This window comes from Adelges cooleyi, unplaced genomic scaffold, assembly GCF_023614345.1.
Source record: "Adelges cooleyi isolate 19-005CV unplaced genomic scaffold, UGA_ACOO_1.1 ACOO_flye_CR_arks_rails_tigmint_CR_PRNA_41, whole genome shotgun sequence".
NCBI lineage: Eukaryota > Metazoa > Arthropoda > Insecta > Hemiptera > Adelgidae > Adelges > Adelges cooleyi.
The window spans coordinates 3362239-3379152 of NW_026096090.1; the positions used below are offsets into that span (position 1 = coordinate 3362239).

A 16914-nucleotide genomic window follows, 5' to 3' on the forward strand; every position below is an offset into this window, starting at 1 on the left:
TAAAATACAAAAATCGAGACGAGGCTCCATTTAAACAGCAAATCGAGGGTTTTTCAACTGATGAGTGAGCTGTGAGAGTATGTAATATGTAGTGCTAATATCCAACGAGATATTCAAAACTGTATTAAAATTATATGTTTCATGGAAGAATAAATATTTTGTGTCAATTTATTGATTTTTACCTGTCATATTTGTATATTATTTGCTGTTATATTCTAAATGAAATATAAAGTGTATAGTAAATGTGAATGAGAATACCTCCTTAACGTTAACTAAGCCCTAGTGTGTTTGGGGGTCATATAATAAAATATTTATCCCCCCCCCGCTCTCTTAAAATAGTGCTCAGTTACATGGTCTACCCAAATAATTAGTCGTAATTTTAAGAGTTTATCATGATAAGTTAAAAATTACTTGGTTTTTAACATGACATCATTGTTTTCAAACCATACTACACTATAACAATTAATAAACAATATATTATATAGCAATATACTATATTGTCGTTCATTATTGTATTCATGTATGTACATGTATGATGTATGTACATAGGTATTATTAGTAAGTATATTTTAAAACCAATGACTACATAATTATTATTTTTTAAGTGCGTTATTACCCAGCGGCTTGATAGGCGCATAAATTACCTAATATAAATTATTACAAAAGTGTAGTGATTTGTGAGTGGACTGTCTAGAACTATATATACTACACTTATATGTTTTTAGTGTCGCCACGCGCGTTCTTGACCTTTAGCAGAGCGCGGGAGACGCGCGATAATTTCGCACCGTCACGGCTGGCCGCACTGGTTGAAACACATGAGCCCGCTTGTTGTTTAGATGGTGTATTATATGTATCATGCACGCGCAACCGGCGTCGGCAAGTGGCAACGCGTTTTGTTGTTATTGTTCTATAACAAGCACGGCCGCGGTCCGCCGTACAATAACGGGGCTCCAAGGCGTCGGGACGTCCGTGCCAGCGTTCGACGCCGCCGTCGTCGTCACCGTCGACCGTCCACAGTGCACAGCACAGTCGCTAGTCAGTAGTGTGCGAGACACGCGCCGACCACAACGTGCTTTTGTGTATTCGCCAGTGTGCGTGTGCTTGTGTTAAGTGTGTGCGCAGACTACGCGTTCGTCTATATTTACATGTATCATTATTGTGTATTGTAATATATTTTTTTTTTTTGATTTGTCGGGAAAAAAACAAAATTGTCGGGTTAGCCGCCGTCGCGGAATGCCCGATAACCCGTAGATCGAATAGAATAATACCTATATATTAAAGTTTTTTTTTTTTTTTATACCGCGACAATTTTAGAAACAACGACCGACTAGTTGTCTCAGTCCCGTATACATTTAATACTGCAGCAGTGACAACTGGGATACCCAATAGATTATTATAATACAAAGCAGAAGAAAAAGTTAGAAAAAAATCACTGGTCGCCGACTCGACCGTCATGGGCGAAACGTAGCGAGCCGGTTTATCCGATCGACTGGCCGAGTTATTCTGACACGAGTTACACAATATTATTATTGTTAAACGTTACGCGAATCGAGCGTCCGACAGTGTGGATCACCGAAGTAACGTCATGCACGTGATGTTGGCCGCGTGGACACTGCTCGGCGTGGCCGTCTCGTCCTCGTCATCGCCGGCGTCGTCGTCGGACCCGTGGCCGGCGGCCGTGTCGTCGTCTCCCGACGAGTCCAACGATTCGTACACGACGGCCTATCTGAACGTCACGTGCTACGACGTCGCCACCGGGGCCGTCATCCAGTCCGATAAGTCCGAGATCGGCAAGTTCGGCGAGTATCACGTGGGTACCGCGTCCGGTCGGCTTGTGCAGATGTTGGGCATGGACGGCGACCGCAACGGGTGCGCTCCGCCCGTGCGCGTTGCCCCCGATCCGACTTTTGGGTCCGGTCCTTGGATAGCGTTGGTGCGACGGGGCAAGTGCAGTTTTCAGATCAAAGTGGACAACGCCCGCCGGGCCGGCGCCTCCGCCATAATCGTGTACAACGACCGCGAGGCCACGGACCTCGACAAAATGAAACTTCTGCCCTCCGATCCCAGTGAGTACACCGCATTGTTATTGTTGCCTTCCCGTCGTGTTTGACCCATATTTTTCGCTTACATGAAATCCTTGCGTTACGGGTACAGCAAATTACGGACTTGTCGTCGGCCCGTTAACAGTTTGGTCTGTCAAATTGATTTACCGTGTAAAAGCATCCACCCGTACCGACTATGTATTATATACATACCATCAAAATAACGCGACTCGTCTACAGCGGACACTAGGAGAAAGTTAAGAAGTGAACGTTATAAACGGGTGTCCGTGTACCGATAGATGTACCGATAACCGTATGCATAAAATCAATTGTGGATTTCGGTGGTAGCTATCCTACGGTTAAGGGTGTCTCTCTCTCTTCTTAGGATACAGGCAGCGGTCTAGAGAGAGACCATCCTACCATCGTAAGTGTGACGTATAGGAAGGGAGGAAGGTTGCGGCTGTGTAGTTAAACGCCCTAACGCGTAAATTTCCGATAGCCACTGTCTTGTGGATTTTGTACGCTACTAAAAAAACATTTTCATTTATAATTCATAATTAAATCTACATTTTATCTAATATATTAATAGATAAACTTGCTACTTTGCTGAACATAATATTATAATAGATAAAAAGCGAGCAAACGGGTATCAAAATAGCATTGATAAACAAACTATCTATAAATATATTTTTATTGACGTTGATCGATCCGATTTATTAATAAATATATATATATATTTTATAATGTAGTGATTGGAAACTTCATAGATAATATCTTGTGCCAGCTGCCCACTGCTCTAAGTTCTAACCTGACCTAACCTTACCTCCTAGGGGCCCTGAAACGAGCATTCGACGCGCCACTATAACAATTAATTATCACGATTGCACATGTGATCCCCACTGTTAGAATCTAAGTTGGGAAAGCTAATGCTGGTCGCCGTTGGCGGTATCGATAATATTAATACATTTATATAAATGTATCTAAAGGGAAAACTCAATTACCACCGCAACGCGTAGCAAACCGATTCCGGTTGTACTCCAATCGTTTCATAACAACATATTTGTTGTTTTTTTAGTTCTATTTAAAATGATTATTCTCGCAACGTAGTCATTGTATACCAAGATAAATCGAAACGGTCAGAACTCAAAATCACGTCTAACCGTTAGATTTTTTACAACATTTTCTCCAACGAAGAAAATTCTTTGTTAATGGTCGGTGCTGTAAAATCCTAATACTCTGTTGCAGCTATACATTTCACTGTATATACCTAAATGTAATTCATTAATATTATTATTATTATACATTGATTGTATTTAGGTCGCGTTCGTTTTGACCGAAGCAACTATCAACGGACAACTGTGCACAATTTCGATAGGCCAAAACGATTATTGGTAAATTTTGAATACAGACGGTTTTAATTATATTTTTATCGTACGACGCATGGCATGCGTTCTCCTTATAATATTACATTGTATTATAATTGACTAATTCGTCCCGCGTTATCTTTATAATAATATTACAAACAAAAGCCATAAGATACAGATAATGTAGTAATCGGCAACCGCTCATAATACTATGTTAATATATTATTTGAATTTATTTGATTGAACACCGGCCATTACGAAAAAAAACCAGTAATGATTAGTAATGATTATACATCAGCTCGAATTATTTCGCCATATAGCCTACATAGTTGACTTACAGACCTTTCTCACCACCTAATTTGTTTTTATCTTTTAATATAGTTTTTTTTTCGGTGAACTCGTTTTTTACTATAGAACATCTGTAAACGACCAAATAAAGCTTTTGCACTGTGATAGTGTGATGGTTCGTTGATATTATATGTATAAATAGAGTAACCTTTGAGATACATCGAACCTTAATTAGGTATGTCGTTTCGAAATTACTATGGTCTACGGTCTGTACCAAATACTAAGTTCAATGGTCAGTTTTTAATACGAATCGCTTTGTAACCGTGTAATCGTTTGACTAAAAAGCCCATGTACTCTTTCGCTTAAACTTTTATAACAAAGTGTCTGGTGGGTTCGGAATAAAAAAGTACAAAATAACGTTATAAAGTAACAAAATATTATGTATTAAGGTCTCTACCGTACAATTTGATTCTATGGTCATTTGCACCAGATATACTTAAATTTCATGTTTTCGACCGGTTATTGTTCGTAGTTTGCGTAATATCGTTTTCTAGTGCTCTATCGACTTTGAAGCTTAAATGCTAACGTATTTAGATATTTAATTAACTTTTTAATTTAAGAATAATTTGGTGAAAATATTGACTAGTCGATAACTAGTTTTGGAAAATTTCTTTCAAAGTAGTATAAAGTTTTAAAATTTTGAAATTTGAACGGTAGGAAGGGTTAAATGTAGTAATTCTTTTATCTGCGTGCATTGCTCTACTGTCCTATATTTCAAGCTTCAGTAACTAAAATTAATTATCGAAAACTGGTTATCGACCAGTTATTATTTTCAGCGAATTGTTCATAATTTAAAAAGTTAATTAAATATAATATACACTAAGTACCGTTTGTTTTAAAAGTTCTGAAAAAAAAAAACAATTATAATTTAAAACATATTGTTTAATTTTGTAAAATATTATTAACTAAAGTGTCTCCAAAAAGAAAACCTACATCATATAAAGAAAGTGAGTGTCTTGCCTTTAGAGAATTACACTGTACATAATATTTTATGGGTTACTGTTGTTTTAGAATGGAAACCCTTTAAACCAGTAATTGTGACGTTCTGTGCACAATCCCGGTTATGGTGCTGTTATGTTAACAGTCGGTTCTTTTTGTTTTTAAATTTCGTGGGACGCCTATAAATTGCCCAGGGCCACTGCGAATGGTCCCTCGCGTCGGCCTAAATCGACTACCTAGGCTACATTTATGTTTTTGTCGAATTATTAATTAAAAAAATATTCCAACGGCACGTCGTTATATTGTTGTTGTCACCTTTAAACATAAAAAATAAACTACGCTAACGATAATTTAATTTGTTTAGTTGCTCGCCCGGTCACAGTTTATAGAGTTTATGTACAATAATTGTAGAAGTCATTTGTCTAAAATACGTTAGCGTCCAAGGTTTCCCCGTGCGTTTCCCTGCGCCATTCCTAGATACTGGCTTTTCGAATTTCAATTAATGACCGACTAGAATGGTCGGCCGCCTCACGAGTAAAACGCACACCGAAACAGAGAGCATAGGCCACCCTGGGTCCGGTAAACAAACTGCGTTATCGATTGACGAGAACGCAAACAGTAGAACGACGTGTAACACAGTAAAAACTCAAACCAATTTCGTGTCGAAGTTTAACCACAAGCGCCACGCGTGTCGTGTGTCGATTGCTAGTGACAAGAAACGTTATAATAAACTCACAAGACCGAAAGCAATACTCATATAGGTGTGTGTCGTTTAGCGTGTCTGTTAGCTTGTCGCGTGAACGTACATTTTTGGGGTTAAAGCGTGATTCGGAAATCCTATTAAAATATAAGACCTGTTTTTATAACACCTGCGTTGGTGGTCTTGGGCGGTGGTGTCAGCAAAAGTAGTAGTGGTGGTGGTGGTGTTGTTGTTTGCGTCTGGTGCCCGGTCCGAGGGTTGTTTTAGTGTAGCTCATATAGTGTGTATACGTGTGGCACGATAATATATACAAACGAGACGCCATCGTAAACACGACGCCACGCCGGCGAACAAAGATTGCTTGGAAGGGAAACAACAAGAGGGTCGGCGAGTCGAGGGTGGTCGATTGAAGACTACGGCGAGATTGGATTTCTTCGAGATCCACGAGTCTAGATAGATGATGTTCAACTACATTTGTAGCGTTTACACGCGACTTGTATGACGACGGTTAAACTTTGCCTTACGAGTCACGCTCCCAAAAAAATCGTTTATCCTTATTCATAACGTCTATGTCTTACTTCAGGAAAAAATTGTCCAAAATAATATTTGTTGTTATTTATATGACGCGTATTGGTCATTTGCGGTCAGAAATTTCCGCCTATTCGCTGGCGCCGTAGTCGACGGCCCGACTGTATTTTTAAAAAACGCGCCCGGAGGCTTCGTGATGCTTACATAATATTATTATCTTGTTAAGTTATATATTTTTTATTTTGTAACAGGTTGGGGCCGGTAAGTAGGTGCCCACTGAAAATACCCATTTACATTTCAAAAAATAGGCGTCACTGCTTTCATCGTTATCGTCCAAAGTATTCCATTTTAAACGAAACCCGTGTAGTATTGTAACTGTCTTTTGTTATAAAATATTTGTTATCATCAGTCAGAGACGTAGTTGGGTAAGGACCAAAAAAAAAGAGAAGGGGCCTAGGGCGAAGGCTATACGTGTTTGTTGTTACAGACGATCAGGCGGTGGAACCTGTTAAACGACATAGGATAGTAAAATCCTTGTCAAAATTATTGTATGGTATTTGAGTTTTTCAGTACCGATCCAATGTTTTTAAACTGTATATTTATTAATCTGAAAGTACATTGCAATATTATTTTAAATTCTGGTTTGTACACAGCTTTTAACGGTTAGACTTTTTTACGAAACTTTTGGCCTACTCTCTTCATTGCCAAGGTCCGACCCGCTGTGCCAAAATAATATTCTATTTTCGTGTGCGCCATAGTTTTATCTTATTTTTCGTTAAATGTAATGCACAGTGGACAGGGGAAAAAAGCAAAAACGAGGTCGGTACGGCCATAGGCGGACAGGAAGTCCAACAACGGCTTTGTACCCTTTAAACACAATTGAAAAGAAAACAACGTAATTTCATTACTTCTTTCTTAATTCTGTTAAAAACAAGAAAAGTCTAAAGTGAAAAATCTGACTTGATAAATGCGCGTAATCGCATTTCATTGAAAAAGTATACATTTTGCGTTTGAAACAATTTTTTTTAAATCTCGCATACTAATCAAATTTAACGACGCACTTGGATTGTACTGACTCTCGAAAATTGTTTTGACAAAATATTATCTTAGTATCTTCAAAAAAACGTTCTGGAATGATTTTCAGTTTGAACAGAGTCATCGTAGGGCTGACGACCACAAAAATGACCAATACTCCTAAGACCATTCGGAAATGTTGTGTACAGACTCGGAAGTCGTACAATCTCAGTTTCTGTTTACAATTTTGACCCGTTAGTGGCGTTTGCTGTCGCACAGCACTACTATACCGTACGCTTAATTATAATATTATTATTGGAAATAGTAACAAACACCGAAGACGTGCACACGCCGTATTGATGTCTTATCTCGACCGCTATAGATGAACGGTGTTATGTTGCCACTACTCGAACCGCGGCTTTGATGATAAATGATAGAAATTATATTGCGTAACCCGTCTGCTTTCCTTCCGATTGTGAATGTCTCCTATCAAATTGCACTAAATTTATAACCGATTATAAGGCTATGAATAACTTATCCGTTGACCAAAAACGCTCCAGACCGCAATGCGCGTTTATTTTCGGGATTGGCCTTCTCGGCGGTCGTTTACATTTCAGCGTGGAACGATATAACCTCTGCCCGTATTATTCCAATTTACGCGAATGACCCTGCCCCCCCTCCCCAACTTAACCATCCCTCCCCCCGGCCTTCCCTCTTCTGGATTGATACCAAATCGACACATCACCACATCGTGCACAGGAATAACGTATGTATAGGTACAATCGTCGATCAGTCACGCGGTTATGTAATCCCATATCGTGTTATGCATAACGAGAGACCCAAGTCTGAGAAACGGTAATTGGCGTGGGGATGTATTATTATTATTTATTATTATGTCACAATATCCGTCGTCGTTATACACTACGAAATATATGACTCTTTGTCTCGTACCGTCTTGATAATAATTGGTTTTACTCGAATTTCCCAGCTTTAACGCAAAGGCTCGACTAGGGTTAAAATTCTGATGAGGGGGGGGGAGGGGCTACAGACCTCACCTAAACTGTGGACTAAAAATAATCCATGGGGGTCTGCCCTCCATACGTCATATCATCACACATTTTTTTAACATTATTTACTTAAAGAATTTGTTTTGTACCTGAAATATGAGTAAAAAAAACTATTTCATTGTCAACTTCATACTTACACAACAATTTCACAGAATATTACATAAAAAAAAACCCATGATTACGAAGTCTTAAAATATATTTTTTTTGATTAATATTTTATCACAGTTAACACATTACCTAATATAATTTTACTTGAAAAAAACATTTTAAAGTTCAGTAATAATTTTTTTTTTCAATTTTTCAAATGACAATACAATAAAATTTAACTGATATTCAAGACAACAAGGAATATTTTTGTTTGGGGGGGGGGGGGCTTAATTAGTCAAGAAGGCTATGCCGCCCTAGTTGCGCCACTGCTTTAAGTTTTAACGTTTCACAGGTGCACCGTGTACACAATAATATAATAATAGCGCACGCTCAAGTACCGCACGGCTAATGGCGGACGGGTTCGTCGATTGGTTGTTGTATTTGCGGAGGACTGACCTCGGTCCGGCTGACCTCGATTCCATATTGAAAACATACTATGCCGTGCATAGTAGTATCGCTATTGTAAAACAAAAATATTGAAACGATCAATGTACACGAGAAACGTCCATAAGCGATGATAACGAGTGCTAATTGCTCTTGTATCGTTTCATCATAGACCGTAGTCGTGGCACGGCAGAGAATTTATTTCAATATCAGCTTTAACAATAACAAAAATATATGTACAACTCGTACGGTACAAACGATTTTCGATCATAGACAAAGAAAAAAAAACATTGTGACACACGATATTACCATGAACTAGCCAGAAGACCCACGTGCATCGTCTACCGTGCAGCGCGTGCATCCAATCGACCGGAATGATGACGATGATAATGATAGTGCTGTTGGTGGTGGGTATTTCGGGTTGTTGCGTGTTTTCAACTCGTTAAATATTTTTTGTTTTTCCCTTTAAAACGGAGTTTAAATACATTAATTGCAAATTGCAATACACTGTATGTTATTGCCTGTACCCGCAACACGCCCTCGGTTTACACTTGGCTCTATATTTAAGTTTTCAAATGACTATACGAACTACTATATAATGCTGTTAGCCAAAATTACCAGTTGACTAGTAAGTATAACTTGCTAACGAACATTTTAATAGCACGTCTCGATTCAAAATTTGTTTGTTGAAAATAAAAAAATTCCGTCTTTCCTTTCCAATAGAAAACACTGCGATAAAGTTGTTCCATATAGTGTCGAAATCCATACAGTCCGCCTCTGGGATTCCGTAATAAATTGTGTTTTATTTATATTTTTTATTTTGTACTTAATTTGTAATCAAACACCAAAAGGAAAGTCTATCAACCGTTTGTGGTGTGTTGTACTGCGTTCGGGCTAAGTGATAACGTCAAACTTTACACGACCGGACGAAATCCTTTGCTCCGAATGATGCAATTTAATGTTATGGTTGTTGGGCTGTGTATCGCAGAATAACGTTCAAATTGCCAATGCATGCCCGATAAGTGTTCGGAAACGATCGTGTTATATCGCATAATAATATACATCGTTAATATAACGAACATTTAATAGTACAATAATCATTTTCTTATCACGCCATTTATTCAATAATAACATAAATGCGTATACTGATTACACTATAAAAGCGACCTTATTTGCATATTTTTTGTTTTACATCTCACTTGTGCGGCAACTGTACATTAAATTTGACATCTTCGCGGTGGGAAAAAAATGTATTGTTGAGATATTTTTGAAATTTTTACCTAACGCGGACGGACGTAAGTGAGTTCAGCAAAACCAAACCTTCGACTCATGTCATTTTAACACTTACTCTGTTTCGGAGCTGTACGTTTTAATAAAAATAGTGCAAAGCGAGAGTGACGTATCTCCGACGTCTATATTAATTGTGTGGTGTTTGAGAGAGAAAAAAAAGGTAATTTTGAAACATTTCGGTGTCTGCTGCTTGTCGGCCGTTTTTGGTCTAAATTGGTCTAGTGTGTCTTCATGAGGTTTTGTACTATTGTGCTGTCTTACTGGTCAGTGACGTCACCGCGAATTTTCTCCAATGTAGGTGCGGTGGGAAGCGGTGGCATTTTCATCATCGCCATTACGTCCATTTGGCCAACACCCGAACATTAACGCTCGCTACACGCCACCATCGATTGCTATTTGCTACTGTCGACTAAAATATTATATACACTGGCAATAATACAGTAAGGGAATATAAAAAACCGATATACCCCAATAAATAATAATAATATTCTTATTGATGTTTGTGAAAAAAAAAAAACACAATATTAATTCTAATGGCACGTGGATCGACGCCTGTTTACAGTTATATTGTGTTTTGTAATAAACTATTGTTTGATATTTTACTCGGACCGCAGTCAGTTTCGTTTTGAGTTATTTCGGTTATAAATTATATATTTCGTTTGTCGATTGAAAAACACTTATAGTAAGAAAACACAAATATAAATTATTAGTCTACCCGTCGTTCAACACATTCCGTCTCCTCCTGTCCATCCTTTTGATATCAAAAGGATGGCTAGAAGACAATCAAATGAAGCTACTTGCCCAATGCACAATAACAGCAATAGTCACCTACAAGTCATAAGTGTACGAACAGACGGATGACGTGTAAATAGTGTAAATACAAAACTTCCCTCAAGTTTTAATAGTTTTTTAACAATATGGTAATCATGAGCGTAATTTACTTCAATAAGAAAACTAGTCTGTGAGAGATACCATCGAATTAGACTGAATCAAGTAATAACTGATCATGTTATCAATGAATAATTTATAGCATATTTATTATTTACTACAGCCGAGTTCGTCATTTTTTATTCGAACAACGGATAATATCTAATTTATTCGAGTAATTTTTTTATTCGAAAAATCTATGATAATTTATAAAATTAATTTTTTTTTAATTGTGTCCAATAACAAAATTAGCCTAAGAAAAATAAAATATTTAAAAAGTATCATAATAAATCATTTAATCAGTTTTTTTTATTTGAATAATAATTATTCGTATCAACAAATGATTCGTCAGTCATTCGAAAAATGATTTGAATCATTTTTTTATTCGACCATTCTAAAATGATTTATTCGAGTAAAAAAAAAATTATTCAACCGTCATTCGAATAAAAATATTATTCGACGGGTATTCAAATAAATTTTAATGAATACAAACATTATTTAAATAATTATTTAGATTAAAATGTATCTTAATAATGTCCAACTCTGACTACAGTTTGCCCGTTTCTTATTAATATAAAAACGAAACGTGATATTATCACTGCTATTGGTACATTGTAATTGTTTGTAATATTATGTAAACTAACTGAATTAAAGTGTTATACTTTTAGTTATTTTCTGCTATCTTATAATTTATCATCCCGGGCCTCGAGAACCAAGATTAAGACCACCATGAATATCACTGATCCTCTATTGTGGTTCTCTGGCTGCCGCTTGTGGGTATCTCGGGACACTTATAAACGCATATGCACTTTTTTCCATATTAATCTCGTTGTATATATATATATTTTTTTTTTTATGAGATGCATTAATTACAAGCTACTAGCGTATGGAAAAAAAAAGTCGTGTTCACGCTTTATAGTCGTGGACAATAGGAAATGCACGCGCAATGTAAAGATATGAAACCGCATACTTGGTTGTTATGTTACAAAGCTGGTTTTAAATTTCATGTGTTCTATCACGTGAAAAAACACATCTAACTAGCATGAAATAATAATAATATTTTTTGTTGGTCCACCGCTAGTGTACGTTTGGAATTTCTACCAACAACTTCAAATTTGAAAGCAGCGCTACCGTATAATGTTCAAAATACTCTACCGGCGAGTAACCATCTTGTATACGCCTGATGTCGATTACAGTTGACGACAATTATTTTTTATAATCTGTGCACATCATTTCAAACCGTGTCGAGCAAATTATAATTCTCGACTTTCGTTTCTCTAGCCCGAAAATACCTGACCGACCATAATTTCAAAAACATTGTTTTAATTACGAATCGCACCTAGTCTGTAGAACGATTGTTCCAGTTTTTAATGGTGATCTCTGATCTCTATCTTTCCTGTCTCAATGTAATGTACCTATAATAATATGTAATTTATTTTTTACAGCTCGGCATAGTGTGCTTCAAACTGGGTAACGTGACCTCCAGTAGGTTGGTAATATAGATTATCAAAATAAAAAAAAGTACAATCACATTTTCCTATGACTAGGATTAAAATAATGTGCCTTAAACGTAATATAAATAATAATTGATTAAAATAATAGCCATAATTCAAATACCTCTAATTATTTTTTATGAGTATGATCGCTGATATTCGAACATAATAGCACTTAATCATGTTCATAATGCGTACGATATTTTTATTCAATCAATGTTGTATAATCACGGCTAATTTAATTAGCCCGTGTATTATTTATTTATTTGTATCTAGTTATTTGTATTTTTCGTCAAAATAATAATGTATGTATAATATTATTACTATTATATTTAATCAAACCCTATGTGTGTAGACTATACAGAATACACTAACAGAAGTATATGTGTATTCTACTCGGCCGTGGTGTTTCATTAATATACATTTCGAGCATATAAATTGAACTAAAACCAAAGTACAATCAGTGACTTTAAACCTAGTGTTTTCCTAAACAGAACTGAAAATCGGAAAAAAAGAAAAACTCAAAGCTCGATTTTCTATTTGTGACCTAAACACTAAACCGTATTTTGATTGTAATCCATAATAATGATATGCCGTGATATTATATAATACTTGTAGGGATCATGTTAGTTTGCCAATTAATGAAATACCGTAATCAAGCAAACTATAATTCAGCACAGTGAACTCGATATGGTTTGTTTATATTATAATTATTACATATCATATAGATTCAATATGGGTAATTGTACACGTGTAAAGCTAATGTAAACGCAATATATTTGTATTTGAAACATGTTCATTAACTTTGAATTTTAAACTATAAAAACATATTATGTACGCTGACTTGTTAGAAAGTTTATTGGAAATTTAAAAATACGAATTAAATTAGTATTTTATTATTATTTATAGAACAAAATCATTCGTGCATAACTCTTAATTGACCTTTACATAAAATAATATTGTATACATAGCCTGATTAAAAACATTTTTAAAGCCAAGACAAGTTACTTTAGCCACGTTACATTTCTTAACATATTCTTTATTTTTACCAACACATACTAAAACCCAATTTGCCATACCCGAGGCCCTTGGTCTAAATTTAAAAATTAAAGGTCATGGGTATACTTGCTCATCGTATACCGCAGATTATAATAAATGTGTTCACAATTTAAATTAACCGATTACAAAAACTCACCTACCACAAATATCGTTTTTGGTCTGTACCTACACTATATTGCTACAGCAGTCCGGCTCATACACTTGTCAGAGGAATATTGTGGCATACCTAATTGATGCTTTCATTTGCACAAGTTATTCTTGACGGTTAGTGTTCCTGAATAGTTTTTCTAGGGACACACATTTATATTGATCCCGTTTAAGTAAACTATATTAATTATGAAAAATGCACGTATTATATAATGTTTGTACCGAATAGATGAGAAGTGACGTCACAGCAAGGAGAGCTCAATTAAAAAATACACAATACCTATTAGGGCTAATAACCCATGAAAACAATGCATAACTTGTGCAATTAGACTTGTTACGTTTGAGAATCTACAGGCGAATATCATAATTTGTATTCATTATTGGTAATCATTTTTATTCACGTTTATGACAAGTGAAATTACTGTACACAACCTATTCTAGATTTAAAATTAAAAATAACTCAATGTTGCTTATGCTTGATCCTATTACGATTTTGAGGTTCTAAGATAGAGATTTCGTTTTATTTTTTTAACCAAAAAATATTGCTCTGTGTCAAAAAACCCGGCATGATGCGCCGAGTATAAGAGATGTTTATGCTCTTTTTTAGCGTACACCTAACATTACGATTTATTCGATTTAGGTTTAGAGGTTCTTAAAATACTATATCGGGTAACACATTTTAATTTATTTTTGCGCAAAACGGAAACGCCCGCTTTCAGATAATGCAATCTGTAATGTCACCGACCGTTGTCGTTATAATTGGAGCGTACCAAAAAACAGATAATCATTGTTTTTACTCGGTAGCTTATCATTATAGGCGCACTGGTCGACCTATTTCATCCATGACCGTCTATAGTATGCAGTTATCATTATATTTAGTTAGAATTTTGAACTCTATATGCTTATACTTCATCAGTATGCGTGTAACTTGTAACGCTAATACAGTAATCACTAAAAAAAAACCTACTGAAGTATGTAAAATAAAATACAAATCTAGTTTTTATCAAAAGACTTTAACGTTGTATGGTTTACCTATTCTCCACAAAAAAATTATTTTAAACTATTTACACATAAATAGCCTGTTAATGTTTTTTTTTAGCTCGAGCTATGATGTTACCTACGGTCAACATCAACTAAAAAACAGCTATTATAATACTAGTTCAAAAAACGTTTTCGTTGCTTTTCGATTACAATCTAAAATATCTCTTAAGCATCGACCTTGTTCGAGATACCTTCGTCATTTATTTAGATTCCTTGCATACAAATACGTACATATATAATATACGCATCATTTTACTTAATTTTTGTAAAAAATATATTTTATATTTAAACCATATAATAAAAAAAATAACCTAGTGTGAGGACTGATGGGTGATGACGTCAATCAGAAATGTTTATAAACATGATTTCAAGGTCAATGTAACGCTGTTAATGAATTACTTGACTATTTTTTTTGGTTACTTATGTGTAACCAGAGTTATGCAATTTTTATTCGAATAACGTTTTATTGAAATAAAACATTGTCTTCCTATATACAGGGTGATTTTTTTTATCGTGGGCCACTCAATATCTCGCTGGGTCTTATTAATAATTTCATTTTTTTTCAAAGGGTTTTTATATATTGTGATCTCGATTTTCTACAACATTTTATGATCCTACCCCCTTCCAACTTAGTTTTTTTGAAAGCGACTTTTGAAACTTCAATGATAGGGTATATATTTTATTACTTTTTAAATTTAGAAAAATGTACTAAAAATGTTGACTGGTTGATAACCAGTTTTGGATAACTATTTTTAAAGTTGGGATGGGAGGGGAAGTGCAGTTTGGAAATGCGAGTAGATAAAATTAATACTACACTCCCCTTTCCTCCTGCCCTAAACTTGAAATTTTAAAAACTTTAAAAATAGTCATCCGAAACTGGTTATCGACCAGTCAAAATTTGTAGTACATTATTCTCAATTTAAAAATTTAGTAAAATGTGTGCGTTACCATTTAAAATTCAAAAGTTGTTGTCAAAAACACCAAGTTGGCAGGAGGTGAAAGCAAAAAAAGTTGTGAAAAATTTAAATCACATTGTATAAAAACAACAAAAAATTAAATTTCTTATTAAACCCTATGAGATATTAAGTGGCTCGTGATAAAAGAATCACCTTGTATTGAAAATAATATTATCATATTATTTAAAATATAAGTAAAACGTTTGAAATGTTTGTATAATACTCAAACAACATTTTTTTAATTATATTTTTGTAATATTTATTGCTCATGGCTAAATGTACCAGGTTATTGCATATCCCCACTCCATTATATTATCAATTCACAAAATTACAGCGTAGGGGATATCAATTAATTTTTTTTATAATATTATACATACTATCTTTAGAAAATAAATAATTTGAATAATTGGCCTATTGATTATTTGGCCTTTTATATTAATTATGCTGTTATTTTATTTTGATCATCGAAAATGTCGATGGAGAAGGCGTAGCAATGTAGTGACCTGGTATATTAAGTCATGGTTGTGATTTTGTGCCACTCAACTCGACATTAAAAAATATTGTGCATGCCATATTTTACATAATAGGAATGTTTACATTAACGTTTATAAGTTGATAAATATCATATAAAATATTGTTTGTATACCGAATTTTAATTTAAATATACATTTGTTTTATTGTTTTATATTAATTAACTAAGTATTCAGTAGACGGTATTATAGTCATATGTTTTTTGATCGTATACACAATAAAGAATAGCTATTCATTAATTTATTGAAGACTCCTCCTTTTCGTCGAAACCTTTTATATAATTTTCACTTGATTCATTCGCTTTCGATTTTTACGTTCATTGATAATTTAATTAACGGTTTAACAATATGATTTAATTAATAAAATCGCTTGAAGGCTAAATAGCTACTATTTAAAATCCTTATTACCAAAATTGTAAAAATTAGCATACAAAATAATGAATTATTATACAGGGTGTTCCGGTACCGAACCATACTAATACGTATGTGGGTGGGTGGATATCAGTGACGTGTATAAAAATTAGCCCCTCGTTGTCCGCTTTTGATTATCCGTTAGTTATTTATGAGAAATTAATTTAGTTCTTATGAGATTAAAGTTACCCAATATTCTGAATTTTAAATGCATACAGTTTGTACATAATCAGTATTGATAATGTATTGTCATTATTTCAATTTAATGATAACAGGTAACTGTAATTAAAAATCTTTTATTAATATTCAATACTTAAAATGTGTATAGGCTATAGATATTTTTCGCAGAACTGTAATTATCAGTGTTATATAAGTAGTTCGTTCATGGACGTATTAAATCATATACTTTATTAGCTTGGAAACGACAACAGTTTTTCAAGATTGTCAAAGTCTAACATAAGTCATATTTATGTTTTTTTATAATCGATGATAGAAGGACAAAATTTAAATACCAAAATAATGTGTTC

The 16914-nt window shown here is 34.7% G+C and overlaps 1 protein-coding gene across 4 annotated transcripts in view; it reads left to right on the forward strand.

Moving 5' to 3' along the window:
* The first annotated feature begins 959 nt into the window (after nt 1–959).
* LOC126841723 (E3 ubiquitin-protein ligase goliath) overlaps nt 960–16914 on the forward strand; it is a 60358-nt gene continuing 44403 nt past the window's right edge. For 2 of the 4 annotated variants that reach the window (XR_007686241.1, XM_050578331.1), the window contains exon 1: nt 960–2066. Coding sequence is in view for 2 of the 4 variants with exons in the window: in XM_050578331.1 (XP_050434288.1) it covers nt 1586–2066 (481 nt within the window). In the remaining 2 variants the exon portion in view is untranslated. The remainder of the gene's footprint in view (nt 2067–16914) is intronic. The other 2 variants (XM_050578333.1, XR_007686242.1) reach the window with 2 other exon arrangements.